We start from the raw sequence: 16,300 nt of genomic DNA on the forward strand, positions 1-16,300 counted from the left end.
GGATTTAAAACATATGTTCAAATTGGTCTGGCAGTGTCTGGCCGTGTTTTCTCACAAGACTTTCAGAATCAGGCGATTCCTGGCCAAGAAACAAAAGCAGAATCGTCCCATTCCCCAGTGGATTCGGATGAAAACTGGTAATAATATCAGGTACAACTCCCAAGAGGAGGCACTGGAGAAGAACGGAGCTGGATGTATAAGGCATCACACATCATGGGAAGACACACCTAATTGGCACCACATACTTAAACTACGTGAAGATCCTGTGTTCTATCCTATCACTCTGTAGACATCCTTCCTACCTGGCCAATAGATAGGTTTTATCAGGGAAATGATTTTTCTGTTACTATGCCTCTGCACCAGTAGGTTGGTTCAGTAATAAATGCGAGACCTTCCGGCTTAAAAAAAACAAACAAAAAACCTCAAATAAAAAACCGTATGTTCACAGAAAAACTTATACATGAATGCTCATAGCCAAAAAGCGGAACCAACTGATAAACGGAAAAATAAAATGTGGTATATCCCTACAATGGAATGTTATTTGGCCTTAAAAAAGAATGGGGTACTAATAAATGCTTCTACATGGATGAGCCTTGAAAACACTATGCAAAGTGAAAGAAGCCAGACATAAAAGACCAAATATTGTATGATTCCATTTATAGGAAATGCCTAAAACAGGCAAATCTGTACAGAAAGTAGATTAGTTGCTTGGACTTGAGGGGAAATGGAGAATGACTAATAATGGGTACAGGGTTTTTTTTTTTTTTTAAACTGTGGTAAAATATATACAACAGAGCCACCTTTTAAATGTTTACCATTGCTAAAATTATACCCAAACAGTGTCTGTTGGATCTCTCTATAAATATTCTAAGTTCAAAAATTATTCTGGCATATAAAAATTTTGAATGGAGATACTGTTTCCAGTCTCTATCTACATCATTTAGCATCTCACCCCCAGTTATGCCCAAGACTTGTCAATTTTAGTGTGTACTATGATGTAACAATGGCTGGGAAGCTCTTCACTGTACCATACACAATAAAATAAGAGATAACATGAAGAATGTTAGGGATTCTTGATTTAGACCTTTGAATTTATTTTGGAAATAGCCATAAAATGGTTCAACTATTCAAAGGGCACACATTTTTTTTTTCTATAAGACAGCATGCTCTGAAAGAAAAAATAAACTTGAAACTTGGAAGATGTTTATTCCCTGAATAATATGTAAGCCTCTGATAATCTAGATAATCTAATTTTTATGTTTGTCCAAAGTTTTATACATTTATCCCTCACATACACAAATAATTCATTTTGTAATGACTTTTATAAACCATCACCAATTTAAAATAATGACAGGAATTAGATGCTTATTAATCTTTTTGCTAGTTTTATTATACTATAAGATTTGTATTTCTTGTGATCCAATAAACATCAGCATAATATTTAAATTTGTCCTTAAAAATATACAATATTGCACTTTAATTTTTGGCAGTTTAATTAAGGAATGACTGAGTAAAAAAAAATCATACAAGAAACTACAGTTTTTATTTTGCTTTATAATAAGCAAAGAACTTTGTGTAAAAGCAGAACTTATAGTAGTGCCAAATAAACCAAATATTTACAGTGTTGCTATTAAAGTCTTACCTCTGAAGGAAGATTCAGTGTATTGGATGCAAATATTATTAATCTAACAAAATCACACTCCCCTCCTCCCATTTTGCTGAACATTTTTAAGCCAAAGGCTATTGGTGTAAAATGCTTTTGTGATTTCTTTCTCAAGAGAAAATACATGGAAAGAATGCTTGTTCCTGAAGCATATAAACTTGGTCCTTAAACTTTCACAATGTTTCCTACAGGACTTGAAAAGTCTCTAAGAAGCAGAATACCAAGACAAGCATTATTTTTTAGTTTTTCTGTATTCTCTTTTATAATGACAAGTACACAGTTAGTTTGTTTTTAGTATGATTTTAAGGTCAGTTTCCTGTACTTTTTCTAGGACAATAAAGATACTGACATTGCATCTGCCTGATTTTTAACTTTTATTACATTGTTGTGAAATACATATTAATACTGACCAAGAATTTGCTATTCTATTTTTTAATCCCCAATTAGGTAAAAACTCTGAGAAGGCTCAATATTTTTCACTCATTAACCAATTAGAAAGACAGTTTTGAACAGCTGTTTGCAAAAGCAAATGCCAAGATTCAGGACTACTTAACAACATAAAGACCAGAATGAACATAAATAGAATGTATTTGTAATATAAATACATGACACAGAGACATTCATTTTTGGCACCACCTAAAAAAAAATCCAGTAGTATTTTATTACTCTTCAGATCTTTGGGAATACTCTAAACTTTCTATTAAGCCTTTACTTTTCTTCCAGAGAAAAAATAATTCACAAATTTGAATTGGTATTTCAAAAGCAATGGATCTCCTTTGTTATTTCTTAATTTGATCTGCAGAATGAACACTTACTCAAAGTGTTAACTCACAGCCCATGTGTTAACGATGCTTTTACGTTTTAATCCTACCAAGAACTGATTATGTCAAACAATGACTTATCATGGAAAGATGTGGTTTCTACTTAAACAACCACATACCAATTGCATAGTTCTGATCTGAGAACAAAGGTCAAAAGTAGAGAGAAAGGCATTAATGTATGTTAACCAAACTGAAACAGGCTGTCGAAAAATAGTCTGTCTTGGGTAGATGTTAGTGTAAACTCAGGGGGGGGAAACAGTCATTAGCAAAAAGTTTTTTCAAAAATAGGTTAATGCTGACAACAATAGCTTTTAAAATTTCAGTTTAAAAATAAGCTTAATAAACAATAATACAAATTTTAATTCGAAACTTAGCTCTTTGAAATGCCCTATTTTCTTGCATACAGCAGAAAATACATTTTTCATAGTTTTTAACATTACATGTAAAAATGAGGCACTAGTTAAACATATTTGAATATATTCACACAAAGAAGAGTTTCAGTCTCAATGCTCAATGGTTTCTGGATGGCAAACTGTTCACAAAAATAAATCTTCTGAAGGAGGTGCGTAAGAGAAACCAACGAAGGCATCATCTGCTTCCAGCACACTGGCGTTCACTATAGAATAGTCAGAAGACACACACACAGAATATGGAACTGTTTCTTCTGTAAACGCTGCATCGAAGTTCCTGATATCATCTGGTCCTGCCTAAAACATCAAAAGCATGTTATTACCTTAGCTTGCTTTTCATTAATTTAGTCTTTCCTTAAAACCCCTTCAAGAATGTATATATTTATTCCTGGCAAGTTTAGATGTCTTCCTACTTCACAATTTCTTTGGAACAATTTCTGCTTTTCCTTTCCAGAGTTTACCATCCTTCCAGCAAAGTTCTTGTTGGACGTGGGGGGAGACAAGGGTGAGGAAGGCTAGCATAACAGAAGCTTGACCTATGTTAATTTGAACCTCAGGCCTTACAACTGACCCCCTTTCTCTCTACCCAGCACCATCTTTAAGTTTAGAAAAGGAGCCCAGGGGGCGCCTGGGTGGCTCAGTGTGTTAAGCCTCTGCCTTCAGCTCAGGTCATGATCTCAGGGTCCTGGGATCGAGCCCCACATCAGGCTCTCTGCTCAGCAGGAGTCTGCCTGCCTCTCTGCCTACTTGTGATCTCTGTCAAATAAATAAATAAAATCTAGGAAAAAAAAAAAAGAAAAGGAGCCCAGGTAGGTTTTCAGGATGGCACTTTTCACTTGAGTTCCATAAAATGCTTGCCCATCCAGTTTCTGTACTCTGGGCAGGTAAAGCCTTTTGAAGAGAAAATGAAGGGGTTGCAAACAACACTGTGCTACAGAGGTCATTAAGCCTTTGGCTAGGACACCTTAGCTGTAGAGACCTAAAGAAGCCAGAAAGCTGGGAAGTAAAGCCTGGCAGCTGCTTGATGGAAGCGGTTCTTCTTCATCCTCTTTTACAAATCTGATACAAGCTAACTGATTCTTCCCTTCCGATGTATTCCCAGATAAAAACTGAGAGAGAAATTCAGGTGACTCACTCTTAGAACTCATCCCTAAATCTCTAGGTTCTCTGTGCTCTAAGGGGGAGGGAATTCTTAGCATGTCTAGGTCATCAAGTCTAACTGAGGTGAACAGACAAAGATCCAGAACAGATATTCTAAGCCAAGGATACAGCTAGCCTGGTAAGCTACAAACAGCAGAGCACAGACAGAATGTGAGATCCTTCAATGTGAGATCCCTCAATAAGAGAAATTCTTCTACAGAGGAAGAAGAATGCTAGAATTTGTATTTATGTAATATAAAAAATGTCATCAAATTCTTACACGTAACCCCAGAAGAACAGGCTTTGGAATAAGACTAAGGTTTGAATTCTGGCTATGAAGTTTGCTAGCTCTAATTTTTTATATAAACTACCCCTATTTCTGTGAGGTTGTTTCCACTTCTTTAGGAAAGAATACTACCACCTACCTGTTAAGGTTGTTGTGAGGATCTCATGTGTTAATACATAAAATTCCCAGAATCTGACATGTAGATGGTGCTCTGTAAAGGACGGCAAATGTTCTTTTCTTGACTTTAAAGATATTTTATGAATGCCCTTTTGGCTCATGGCTAGTACTGACAGGAATAGTACTGCATTGCTTATGTTAAGAGTGAAGGAGGGCTTGGTCTTTGAAGAGCCTGAGCTCAAATTCTAGTTCTTTAAAATCTAGGGAAGTTAGTCAACCTTTTCTGCACCTAAGAATGCATCTGTAATATGTGGAAAATAGCAGCACTATTTCATAGAATTGATGTCAGGGTTAAATAAAAGGATACAAGTACTAAAAACAAAGTATGAGAACACTCATGTTATCATACTCTTTCTGATCTTTGTTAATATGTTAAGTGGAAAACGGTAATCTGTTAGAATTTGTCAGTCAATTTGAACATCTGTATTTATTTTTCAATAATAATTTGAACATGTATTTATTTTTCTGTTACTACATATTTTGTGTATTTTGTCCATATTTTTACTGGTCATTGGTCTTTTTCTCATTGACTTGTAAGAATGCTTTTAGTGTTTAAAAATCTTCCCCAGTTTGTTATTTGAAGTGTTTTTTTTTTTTCTTTCTTACCATGTAAACATTTCTAAATTTAATGTGGCCAAATTTGCCAATTTCTTCTTTGGCTTCTCGGTTGTGATCTTGCTTTAAAAAATTTAATTAATTAGTCATAAAAGAGTGGGGATTCAAATGGAGGTACTGACTCTGAAGTCAACATTGTTTCCATTTCCAGTACTGCTTAGGAGTACCTAACTCTTTAATGGGCCTGATGACATATTTATTTGAGGATAACTAAACTCAGTAAGACTTTCAATTTAAAAAGAAAACTATAATAATTCTTAAAGGGACACCTGGGTGGCTCAGTGGTTAAGCATCTGCCTTCTGCTCAGGTCATGATCCCAGGGTCCTGGGATCGAGCCCCACATCAGGCTCCCTGGTTGGCGGGAAGCCTGTTTTTCCCCCTCCCACTCCCCCTACTTGTGTTCCCTCTCTCACTGGGTGTCTCTCTGTCAAATAAATTAAAAAAAAAAAAAAAAAAATCTTAAAAAAAAAAAAAAAAGAATAATTCTTAAAGGTCCTAAGTTCCTAAAGCAAATTCTAGAAATTAGGGACAGAAATTATCCTTAATGGAGTCACTCACTTCTGGATAAGCTATATGAAATAAGGCAATCTACAAATATTGTTATGTTAATAGGTGTAAAATGTCTCACCTATTAAATACTACTAGCCACAAGCTATGCACTGAAACAAATCTTTAACAAAATGAGTAGACTAAATAATATTTTCCTAAAACGATTTCCTTATTCTGTACTAATTTACTAAAAAAGTATGTCATGAATTCCACAACACCAAAACACTTAAAGTAAAAGAAAAAAAAAATTCACCCATGATTCCACAACCCCAAATCAATCCTGGTTTATATTATATTCTCTTCTAGTCCTTAACTGTTATTTTTACTGCTATAATAATACATCACAAAAATTGCCATGTTTTTTATGTGATAGAATAAGGATTGCCATGTTTTTATTTAACATTATAAGGATTTTCTAAGTACCTGCTCATTTTTACATTTATTGTTATTACCATTCACTTAACAAGAAAGGGCAATTGAGTATAAGAAAGCATGGATAGAACAGTGATTGTGCAATGAGGCATAGATTTGAATCCTTGCTCTGCTACTTTTTAATCCAGCTATGTGGCATCTATGACTTCCCATTTCTTCCTTTATAAAACATATATAATAATAAGGATAGTAATGGTAGTAACTTGGTAGCATGAGGAATAAATTACATATTATAATGCATAAAAGTATATATGCCTATAGATATAGCTTTCAATAGTTCATAATATCATTAGCCTATTGATGATTATTAAACATTTCCCAACTGTTATGTACTTGTTTCCCCAAATTTCCAACATTGTTAATGCTGTAAACAGATCTTTGATGAAGTTTTCCTCTTTAAAAAAGAAAAAAAAAAAGACTTTAGGTAAAGTGTTTCCATCAGTTGATTTAATAAGTCAAGCTAACATGAACACTTTATTTTCCAAAAAGTATCTAACAATTTACATTACCATTAATAATGTTTGCTTGTGTCTGGTTTCATATCAATCTAGAAAAATATGTGTATTAATGTTACTTAAAATGTTTGCTGATTTATAGGCATGAGACACCTCAGTTATTAATTTGCATCTTTTTTTAATCTAACAAGCTCATCCCTTTCTTATACATGCTCCAAAGAAACACTTCATAATTACTATCCTAAAAGATATTCTTACCAATGTAATATAACCACAGTTTTACTGGTCATCCTGAAGTTATCAGTGTACCAGACAAATCCGAGAGACACATTTTTCAGATATTTAGGTACTGATTCAATTTCATTCACATTAGATTTTGAGATCTATTGCTAAAATTATGATTAGCTACAGTTCTACATTTCACTATATTAAAAATAAGATTTGAATATATTCTTACCACATTAGGATTAAATGGTGGTGGAATCCTCTTTTGCACAAGATCAGTCCAGCTGAGTGATTCAAAAAAAGGATGACTCTGAATTTCAAGCTAGAATGTTAAAGAAATACATACAGTTTTTACTAATGTTGAAAAATGTAATTAAGTACTCACTGAATAATTAGATGAAGCCAAACCACTACCACTTTGTCCCTCAATAATTCTTTTTTAGGTAAATACTTATGGTATTCATGGGGCAAGACAGTGTAGTGGGGAGACTACCACCAGAGCAGACATGAAAGACAGTTACTTAGAATGACCAACCTAAGTTATATCCCTTCACAGTCATGATTTCTTTGTAGGTAAAATGGAGTTAGCATTTCTGTCCTAGATATTTCACATGCTATTTTAAGGACTGGTAGAAAATATGGACATAAAAGAGGTATGAAAAGAATAAGGCACAAGGCGCCTTGGGGGCACAGTCGGTTAAGCGTCCAGCTCTTGGTTTCGGCTCAAGTTGTAATCTCAGGGTCGTGGAATCAAGTCCCATGTTGGGCTCTGCACTTAGCACGGAATCTGCTTAAGGCTCTCGCTTTCTCTCTTTCTTCCTGTGTCCTTCCTCTCTGTGCTCTCTCTCTCAAATAAATACATCAATCTTAAAAAAAAAAAAGAAGAAGGGACTACATAAGCACAAAGAAATGTAATTATTGTCTGAATGGGAGAGGTAAAAGAGAAGTTAGGTAAAAGATAAAAGAGTTTTTGGGGCGCCTGGGTGGCTCAGTGGGTTAAAGCCTCTGCCTTCAGCTTGGGTCATGATCCCAGGGTCCTGGGATTGAGCCCTGCATCGGGTTCCTTGCTCAGCGGGGAGCCTGCTTCCTCCCCTCTCTCTCTGCCTGCCTTTCTGCCTACTTGTGATCTCTGTCTGTCAAATAAAAAAAATTTAAAAAAAAAAAGAAAAGTTTTTTACACACTGGGGCAGATCAAACTGATAAACTGATAAAGTGTACCAAAAAAAAATTCCATTCCGAGTTAATATTACCAAAAGCTCGCAGAGTATTGATTCCAGTTATTTTCCCTGCCAGGTGACACAGGAGTGTATAAAGTAGGATCCAACCTAGTTTGGTGGGTTTAAAAAGACTTTTTGGGGATGAAGTAATGTTTGATTGGAGGTCTGAAAGTTGAGTAAAAATTAGTCATATAAAAAATGAGGGAGAGAACATTCCAGGCAGAATAAGAAGGTCCTGAAGGGGCAAAGGGGGTTAGTTTGGTCAAGAAGATGAGCATATATTGTTGTAGTACAGGGAAGAATTGGGACTGTCACACAAGGGGAAGCCTACAAGGCAAACAGGCCATATCATATTTGGTCTACATTAATAATTTTTTATTTTATTCTAGGATTGTGAGAAGTCATGAGGGAGTTTCAGGAACATCCCAAGTATGGAGAATTTTTGGTTTGTTTTTTAACACCACTCTGACTGTCATAGGGAAATGGACTGGAAAGCCATGAGCAGATTAAGGAAAAATAGCTAGTGTTGTGGCCAAACACAAGCTGAAAATGGTAGGGGTGCCTGGCTGGCTCAGTGGGTGGAGCCTCACTCTTGATCTCAGGCTTGTGGGTTTGGGCCCCACGTTGGATACAGAGATTACCTGAAAAAAGAATCTTAAAAAAAAAAAAAAAAAGTTGAAAATGGTAGAAAAAGAGTAGTCACAGTAGGAGTAGAAAAGTGTGAGGATGAGGGAAAGATTTAGGAAGTAAATACAATAGGATCTGGCTGCCCATTGAATATGGAAGTAAGGAAGAAAGAGGAGTCAAGAATGACTCAGATTTCTGACCTGATGCACACAAAAGGAAAATGGCAGAAGTTCAATTTGGAACATGCGATGTTTGAGGTCCTCTCCAGAAATCCGAAGGGTGGTGTTGAACAGGCAGATATCCTATGAGTCCCAAGTTCAGAAGAGAGGTCTGGATTGGAGCTATGAACACGTGAAATGAAGACATACAGATAACCAAAGCCACTGGGCCAACTAAGACTGTCCAGGAACAGAGCACAGAAGAAGGAAGAGGGTTCAGGACAACCACAAGAAACCACAACACTTAACCATCAGGTTGAATAAAGTATCTTACACAGGACATATGGAAGACGGCCCAGAAATACAGAAAGGAAAGCATGAGATGACTGCGGGATCTTGTGGAAGCCTATGTCACAAGAGTACTGGAAGTTTATTTTTATTTTTTTAAAGATTTTACTTATTTGTCAGAGAGAGAGAGAGGTGGGAGGGGACAAGCAGGGGGAGCCCCAGGCAGAGGGAGAAGCAAACTCCCCCACTGAGCAAGGAGCCCAATGTGGGACTTGATCCCAGGACCCTGGGATCATGACCTGAGCTGAAGGCAGACACTTACCTAACTGAGCCACCCACATGCTCCTGATTCAGCAATTCTGGTAGTTATTTTTGGTAAACTGAGAAATGAGGAGACTGGAAATTAAAAATGAGTACAGAAACTTTTAGCAAGTTTGGCTGTGAAGGGAAAAAGTATTACCTGGCAGGACAGCATGGTTGAAACAAGATTTAAGAAGCAAGAGACTTGGGGCACCTGGGTAGCTCAGTGGGTTAAAGCCTCTGCCTTCAGCTCAGGTCATGATCCCAGGGTCCTGGGATCGAGTCCCGTGTCAGGCTCTCAGCTCAGCGGGGAGCCTGCTTCCCTTCCTCTCTCTCTGCCTGCCTCTCTGCCTACTTGTGAGCTCTGTCAAATAAATAAATAAAATCTTAAAAAAAAAAAGAAGCAAGAGACTTGATAATGTTTAATTATAGACTGGAAGGACCCCTAACAAAAGGAAGTAGTTATCTGTGCAGAAAAAAGGCATGCACAGGGTTCCCTGTGAGGAGTCAGGATCCAGTGCAAGGGTGGAAACTGGCCTTTTCCACTACATTAGAAAGAAGGAAACGTCAGCAAGCAGGGGCATGCAGGTCTGCAAATCTGACAGTGAGTTTGTTTGACTGAGGTTGTTCTGCTCTGCTGATTTCTATTTTCCCTATAATTTAGAAGGCAAGATCATCTGCTAAAAGTGAAGAAGGAGAAAAGGAGTCTGGAAATTTGCGGAACGTCTGAAATAGTTAATACAGAGAGGAGGAGAAGCAGCTAGAGAAACACAAGAGCATCACCAGGTGGTGGTGAAGGACAGGGGAGACTAGTCACTGGGACTTCACAGTGCTTCCAGTATGGCCGGTGCTGCAACCTTCTTCAGCACTATTCAGCAGCCCAGAAGATAAGAACTAGATTCAGCCAGGGTTGGGATTTCTGCTAGTGATATGCATAAAAGGACCAAGGGGTGAGAAGGTGTAAAGTATTAACAAGACTGAATGAAACAACGGACTATGGAATGAATCCAAGCTAGATGGAACTGTTGACAGAGCAACCTACTGAACTGGGGAGTGTGGGAGGGACATAGCAGTGCAGACAAATTTGTTATTCAAGTGCAAGTTCACAACTGATAAACAGCACCCAAGAATGTGAGAAATTTATTTTTTAAGATTTTATTTATTTGGGGGCGCCTGGGTGGCTCAGTGGGTTAAGCCTCTGCCTTGGCTCAGGTCATGATCCTAGGGTCCTGGGATTAAGCCCCGCATTGGGCTCTCTGCTCAGCAGGGAGCCTGCTTCCTCCTCTCTCTCTCTGCCTGCCTGTCTGCCTACTTGTGATCTCTGTCAAATAAATAAATAAATAAATCTTAAGATTTTATTTATTTGTCAGAAACAGAGAGAGAGTACAAGCAGGTGGAGAGGCAGGCAGAGGGAGAAGCAAATGCCTTGCTGAGCAAAGAGCCCGATGTGGGACTCGATTCTAGGAACCTGGGATCACGACCTAAGTGGAAAGTAGCCGCTTAACCGACTGAGGAACCCAGGTGTCCTGAATTTGTGAGAAATTTAAATGAATTTAAAAGTTCATATTCCGGGGCGCCTAGGTGGCTCAGTGGGTTAGGGCCTCTGCCTTCGGCTCGGGTCATGATCTCAGGGTCCTGGGATTGAGCCCCACATCGGGCTCTCTGCTCAGCAGGGAGCCCACTTTTCCCCCTCTCTCTGCCTGCTTCTCTGCCTCCTTGTGATCTCTGTCATGTAAATAAATAAAATCTTTAAGAAAAAAAAAAAAGTTCATATTCCCAAAAGGTCATGAATTTATTGATACAAGAACATAACACCAGTAGCTACACAAGTAATTTAATTACCCTAATTTTTAAAAATATTTTTTATTTTTAAGTAATTGCTCCACCCATTGTGGGGCTCAAACCTACAACCCTGAGATCAAGACTCCATTTATTGGGGCGCCTGGGTGGCTCAGTTGGTTAGGCAACTGCCTTTGGCTCAGGTCATGATCCCGGAGTCCTGGGATCGAGTCCCACATCGGGCTCCCAGCTCCATGGGGAGTCTGCTTCTCCCTCTGACCTCCCCTCTCATGCTGTCTCTCAAATAAATAAATTAAAAAAAAAAAAAGACTCCATTTATTGACTGCACACTCCATTCACTGACTGAGCCAGCCAAGTGCCCCTAATTGCCCTGATTTGTTAAAAAAAAAAAAACAAACAAACCTGTAGATTCTATAATTACCTCAGGGAGGTGTCACCAAATTCTCAGAAGAAAAGTTATTAGGCAAAAGGCATTACCTCATGCAGACAGGAGGCACTCAATAAATTCTTAAGTAAAATGATTTAAAAGTTTAGGTAACCAAAAAAATGCCTGCCACACTTTTTTTTTAAAAAGGGAGGAAAATTCTTATAAATGAAAAATAAGTAACAGGGTGTGAAAACAGGATGGGAGGGATGAAGAGGAGGGGCTCAAACTGTTCTGAAGATCAAATGGAAAGCCTATATAAGTGCTTCAAACCCATAAACACTGGTGGAGAATTGCTGGGACAAGCATGCTTCTTTCCCATGGTGCTATTTAAGGGCTATATACGTCCCAGTAAATGCCACATAAAATAAGAATTTATCTTCAAATCTTAAAATAAGCTTTAAATAAAGCAGGTACTGGGAAGGATGTACATACAAAGTCTTCTTTGGCACCAAGTCGATTTTGCCTGTCTTTTTCTAGGAGTTCTTCCAGAATGGACCAGGCTGTGAGGCTCACTCCTGGCCTCAAACTCAGGGGCTTGTGAAGAATATTGTCATACATTTCAGCAACATCTCGGCAATAAAAAGGAGGCTGGCGGGGAGAAAAAAAAGAAAATAGAATTAGGGTTAATTAAGCTATGCGGAAATGGGGTTGAAAGAGTTGGATTTGGCCTTGCTCTACAGGGATCAGTGTGGGTCTGGACAGATCTAGAATGCACAGGCCTTGTGGGCACGTGTACATCTGTAGGGTGGTCTCCAAGCTGAAGAGGGTGTAGAACCCAGCACATGTGGAGCCCAATATGCATTTGCTGAATGTTCAAGACCACCCTGCAGGTAGGTGTAAATTGTGTAAAACTTGTAATAGTATCCATTTTAGAGAAAAGCGCCAATCTCATTATCAGCATAAGGAAAGAATGACTGCATTCAGAGATTCAACACAGATCAAATATTAAATAGTTTCTTGAGACTTGGAAATAAATGAACTAAAACAGAGATTTCCAGTAGAGATGAAGACCTGAAGAAGTGCTCCTTCCTACGTGATTGTGGTGATGACAGCATTATGGGTGCATGCTGCAGAATTACAATTCTATTGTTACAGCCTGAAGACCTGTACAGCTTCAACATGAGGAGTAGCCTATTAACCATTGAGTTAACTTTTACACTAAAAATAATTTTTAATGTTAAGGCAGCTATACAGCTTGTCACTTTCTTTTTTACAGGAAAGAAAAATGTTTTTACTTTTTAAAATTGAAACTTTATTTTTAAAAAGTTAATTAATATAAGTGTCATTATTGAAGTATATGTTTCAAATGTTCCATTTTGAATCAATTGCATTTTATATACAATGACAGTATTTTCCACTTTCATAGTTCTCTGAAGAAATTTAAAGGATTCAAAAATATCAGGACAGCAAATACCTAGCATCTAAAGAAAGGAAGGTATATCAGGTGTTCCAAGTCAACAGCATTACCAGAAAATGAGATCTTTTAATAAGCAACGGCAAAGAAGAGACAGTGTTGGTTGTCATAGGAATCTATCTATCTAAGTTAGCAACATAAGACAAATGCACTAACACGCAACCTCATGTTTTGGATTTCACTGAGAGCTCCCCAGTTTTCGGGGGGCGGGGAATTCCCACATAAAACAAAAAGTGAAACAAAAAAACCGAGCCCCAGGTCAGGTCTCTGCTGATGGTAATATTTAGTTTAGTGTGGGCAGCAGCATGGGTGATGAGCACAAGGTCTCCAGCATGGGGCTGCTGGACACTCTTGAGATCACAAAAGGACTCTAGAAACTGCTCTAAATACCTCAAAAAGTGTAAAGAAAAATATATATTGTTCCTAAAAGAATATGTAAACTAACCAAAGTCCTAAATTGCTTGCTTTTGGTTGTAATGATATATATTTTTTTTTTTTTAGTAATCTCTACACCCAACATGTGGCTTAAAGTCAAGAGACCAAGATCAAGAGTCGCATGTTCCTCCAACTGATCCAGCCAGGTGTCCCTGGTTGGAATATTAATTAATATAGTGAACAACTTTCACATGTTAATCAGAAGCACTGGTTAGCCTTATGTGTCAATTAATAAAAACTGGGGTAAATGATTTCATAGTGAACATCCTTTTTTTTTTCAATAAAATCTAGACATGTTTGCAGTAAAAGGAATAGAGGGTTTCCAACAGCAGAAAAAACAGAGTACCAGTATTAACCCTATAAAAATAAAACACAAGGCAACCAAAAGATACGATCTTCTAATAAATACAAAAATCTTTTTCTTCCATCTTTTTGAAACTGGGTAGATTGATGGGGTAAACTGTATGAAAGTGAATAATATTAATGTTATAGCTAGTGTCTATTTCTAAAAAATGCAAGTAGGATGGGAATACCTGATTAGTATAAGTAGTGATTTGTATGACAGAGAAATAATTACATTAAAAAATTAGTAACAAAGGAAAAGTTTTTCCTTTTGTGTATATTCCTAATGTGATTTTGGATTCATTTAACCAGGTTACTAATACTCCATCAATGTTATCTAAGAGTCCCTGGGATTAATAAAAAAGAGAGACAACTTAAAACAATGAAAATATATTGAAATAATAATGAAAGAGCAGAAATACATACCAATCCATACAGCATTTCATAGAGAACAGCACCGAGGCACCACCAATCTACAGTATTGTCATAGGGCTGTTTTCGGATTACTTCAGGAGCAAGGTACTATGGAAAACATTAAATATTAGAGCAACTCAATAAATAACTCATGATAAAATTTAGGAATAATTAAGAAATTTAACAAATTTAAGATGCTACTATGATACTAAAAACATTATCTAGATTTTTAATTCGTTGGGTATTCAAGCACTTCCCCTCAACAGATGGGATGCAATTAGGGTGAACAGAAGAGGAAAACAAATGCAGATATCTGTAACACTATGTTAAACTAGGTATTGGGCTGGGGGATAGGGAGAGTCTTTCACAAGATTAATTTATTTTAGAAATTCCTCTGGTCATCACTCATAATTGTTTCTCTTGAAGAATTTTTAATAAGGCAATTATAATCCATTTTTCCCTTCAGTTAAAGAAAAAAGAATTGTTATTAGAGAATTATAAGAGTAATTACTATTAATTACTAAAGTAATTACTATAATTACTACTATAATTCTCTAACATATTATTTAGAAAAGTTGTGTAAATTATTAGAAGGCTATGCACATTTTATTTGTAAAACATTTAAACAACATAGTTTCACACATATAACATGGTGAATTTGAATTTGAGATTTCTAAAATATGTATTTTCTTTTCCTATATGAAATAAGGAAATAATTTTTCTTAGGCTTTTTTAAAAAAGATGTGATCCAGGGCCACCTGGGTGGCTCAGTCGTTAAGCATCTGCCTTCTGCTTGGGTCATGATCCCAGGTCCTGAGATCAAGCCCCGTGTCAGGCTCCTGCTTCTCCCTCTCTCACTTTCCCTGCTTGTGTGTTCCCTCTCTCTCTGTGTCTCTCTCTCTCTAATAAATAAATAAATAATCCTTAAAAAAAAATGTGATCCAAAAAATGGGAAAATATATTGAAAGGGTTTAGCAATTTCTGATTATATTTGGATTTAGATGACCAAAAAAACTTGTGTTTCCTCTCTAAAAACTATAGGACTTAAAGATTTTGATGACTGTACAATCAATATACATTTGAGATAGTCCAAGATGGCAGAGGAGTAGGAGACCTTAGTTTCATCTGGCCCCAGGAATTCAGGTAGATATCAAATCATTCTGAACACCGGCCAACTCAACTGGAGATCTAAGAAAAATAGCTGCAACTCTACAAATAGAAAAGTGACCACTTTCTGCAAAGTAGGAAGGACTGAGAATTGAATTCAAAGCAATATATGGGAAGATAAACCACGGGTTAATTCTGCACAGGCAAAGACACCTGAGAACCACTGCAATAGGTTCCCCAGAAGATTACCAAGAACATCTGGCTAAGACCACGTTTATCAATCACACAGAACTGCAAAACTCCAGGGCTATGGGAAAATGGTATATAGAATTCATGTCCCCCCACCCCCACGATTCTTTAAGCTCTCAATTTTAATTTTTTCCTCCTTCCACCAATTTCTTTTTTTAATCAACTTCTTAAAAATCTTTTTAAATTTCATTTTTGCACTTACAGTCTATCTTTTTTGTATTTAATTTTACTTTTGTGTGTGTGTGTGTGTGTGTGTGTGTGTGTGTGTGTGTGTGTGTGTATATATATATATATATATATATAATTTTTTCTTTCTTTACGATTTTGTGATTCAGTTTCTTCTAATAGACCAAAATATACCCAGAGTCTAGTATATTGCTCTATTCTCTTCACTTGTCTAATTATATTCTTTTTTTCTTCTTTCTGTTTGTTAAAGTCTTTTTAAATTTTTGTCTTCACGGTTACATCCTAGCTTTTCAAGGCATTTAATTTTTTTTGTGTGTGTATATATAACCTTTCCTCTCTTTCCAATTTTGGGATATAGATTCTTCTAACAAACAAACCAAAATACTCTTAAGATAATGTGTACTGCTCTGTTCCATTCACCTGTTTATATTCTATTTTTTTTGTCTTTTAATTTTCATTTTTACAGTACCATTCTATCTTCTCAATATATTTAAATTTATTTTTGTACATATATGTTTTTCTTTCTTCACAATTTTGGTATCAGTTTTTTTTTTTTTTTTTT

The 16,300-nt window shown here is 36.7% G+C and overlaps 1 protein-coding gene across 3 annotated transcripts in view; it reads right to left on the reverse strand.

The window, feature by feature from the left end:
• Positions 1-1,372: 1,372 nt before the first annotated feature.
• Positions 1,373-16,300, reverse strand: part of LOC111155378 (serine/threonine-protein kinase Sgk3) — a 144,747-nt gene continuing 129,819 nt past the window's right edge. For all 3 annotated transcript variants that reach the window (XM_022515527.1, XM_022515526.1, XM_022515528.1), the window contains 4 exons: positions 14,209-14,304; positions 12,024-12,179; positions 7,007-7,096; positions 1,373-3,191 (listed from right to left, as the gene is read on the reverse strand). In XM_022515527.1, the coding sequence (XP_022371235.1) occupies positions 3,021-3,191; positions 7,007-7,096; positions 12,024-12,179; positions 14,209-14,304 (513 nt within the window). In that variant the 3' untranslated portion in view covers positions 1,373-3,020. The remainder of the gene's footprint in view (positions 3,192-7,006; positions 7,097-12,023; positions 12,180-14,208; positions 14,305-16,300) is intronic.

The sequence above is a fragment of the Enhydra lutris genome, unplaced genomic scaffold, assembly GCF_002288905.1.
Source record: "Enhydra lutris kenyoni isolate GAN:26980312 unplaced genomic scaffold, ASM228890v2 scaffoldscaffold41, whole genome shotgun sequence".
In the NCBI taxonomy this organism is placed as follows: domain Eukaryota; kingdom Metazoa; phylum Chordata; class Mammalia; order Carnivora; family Mustelidae; genus Enhydra; species Enhydra lutris.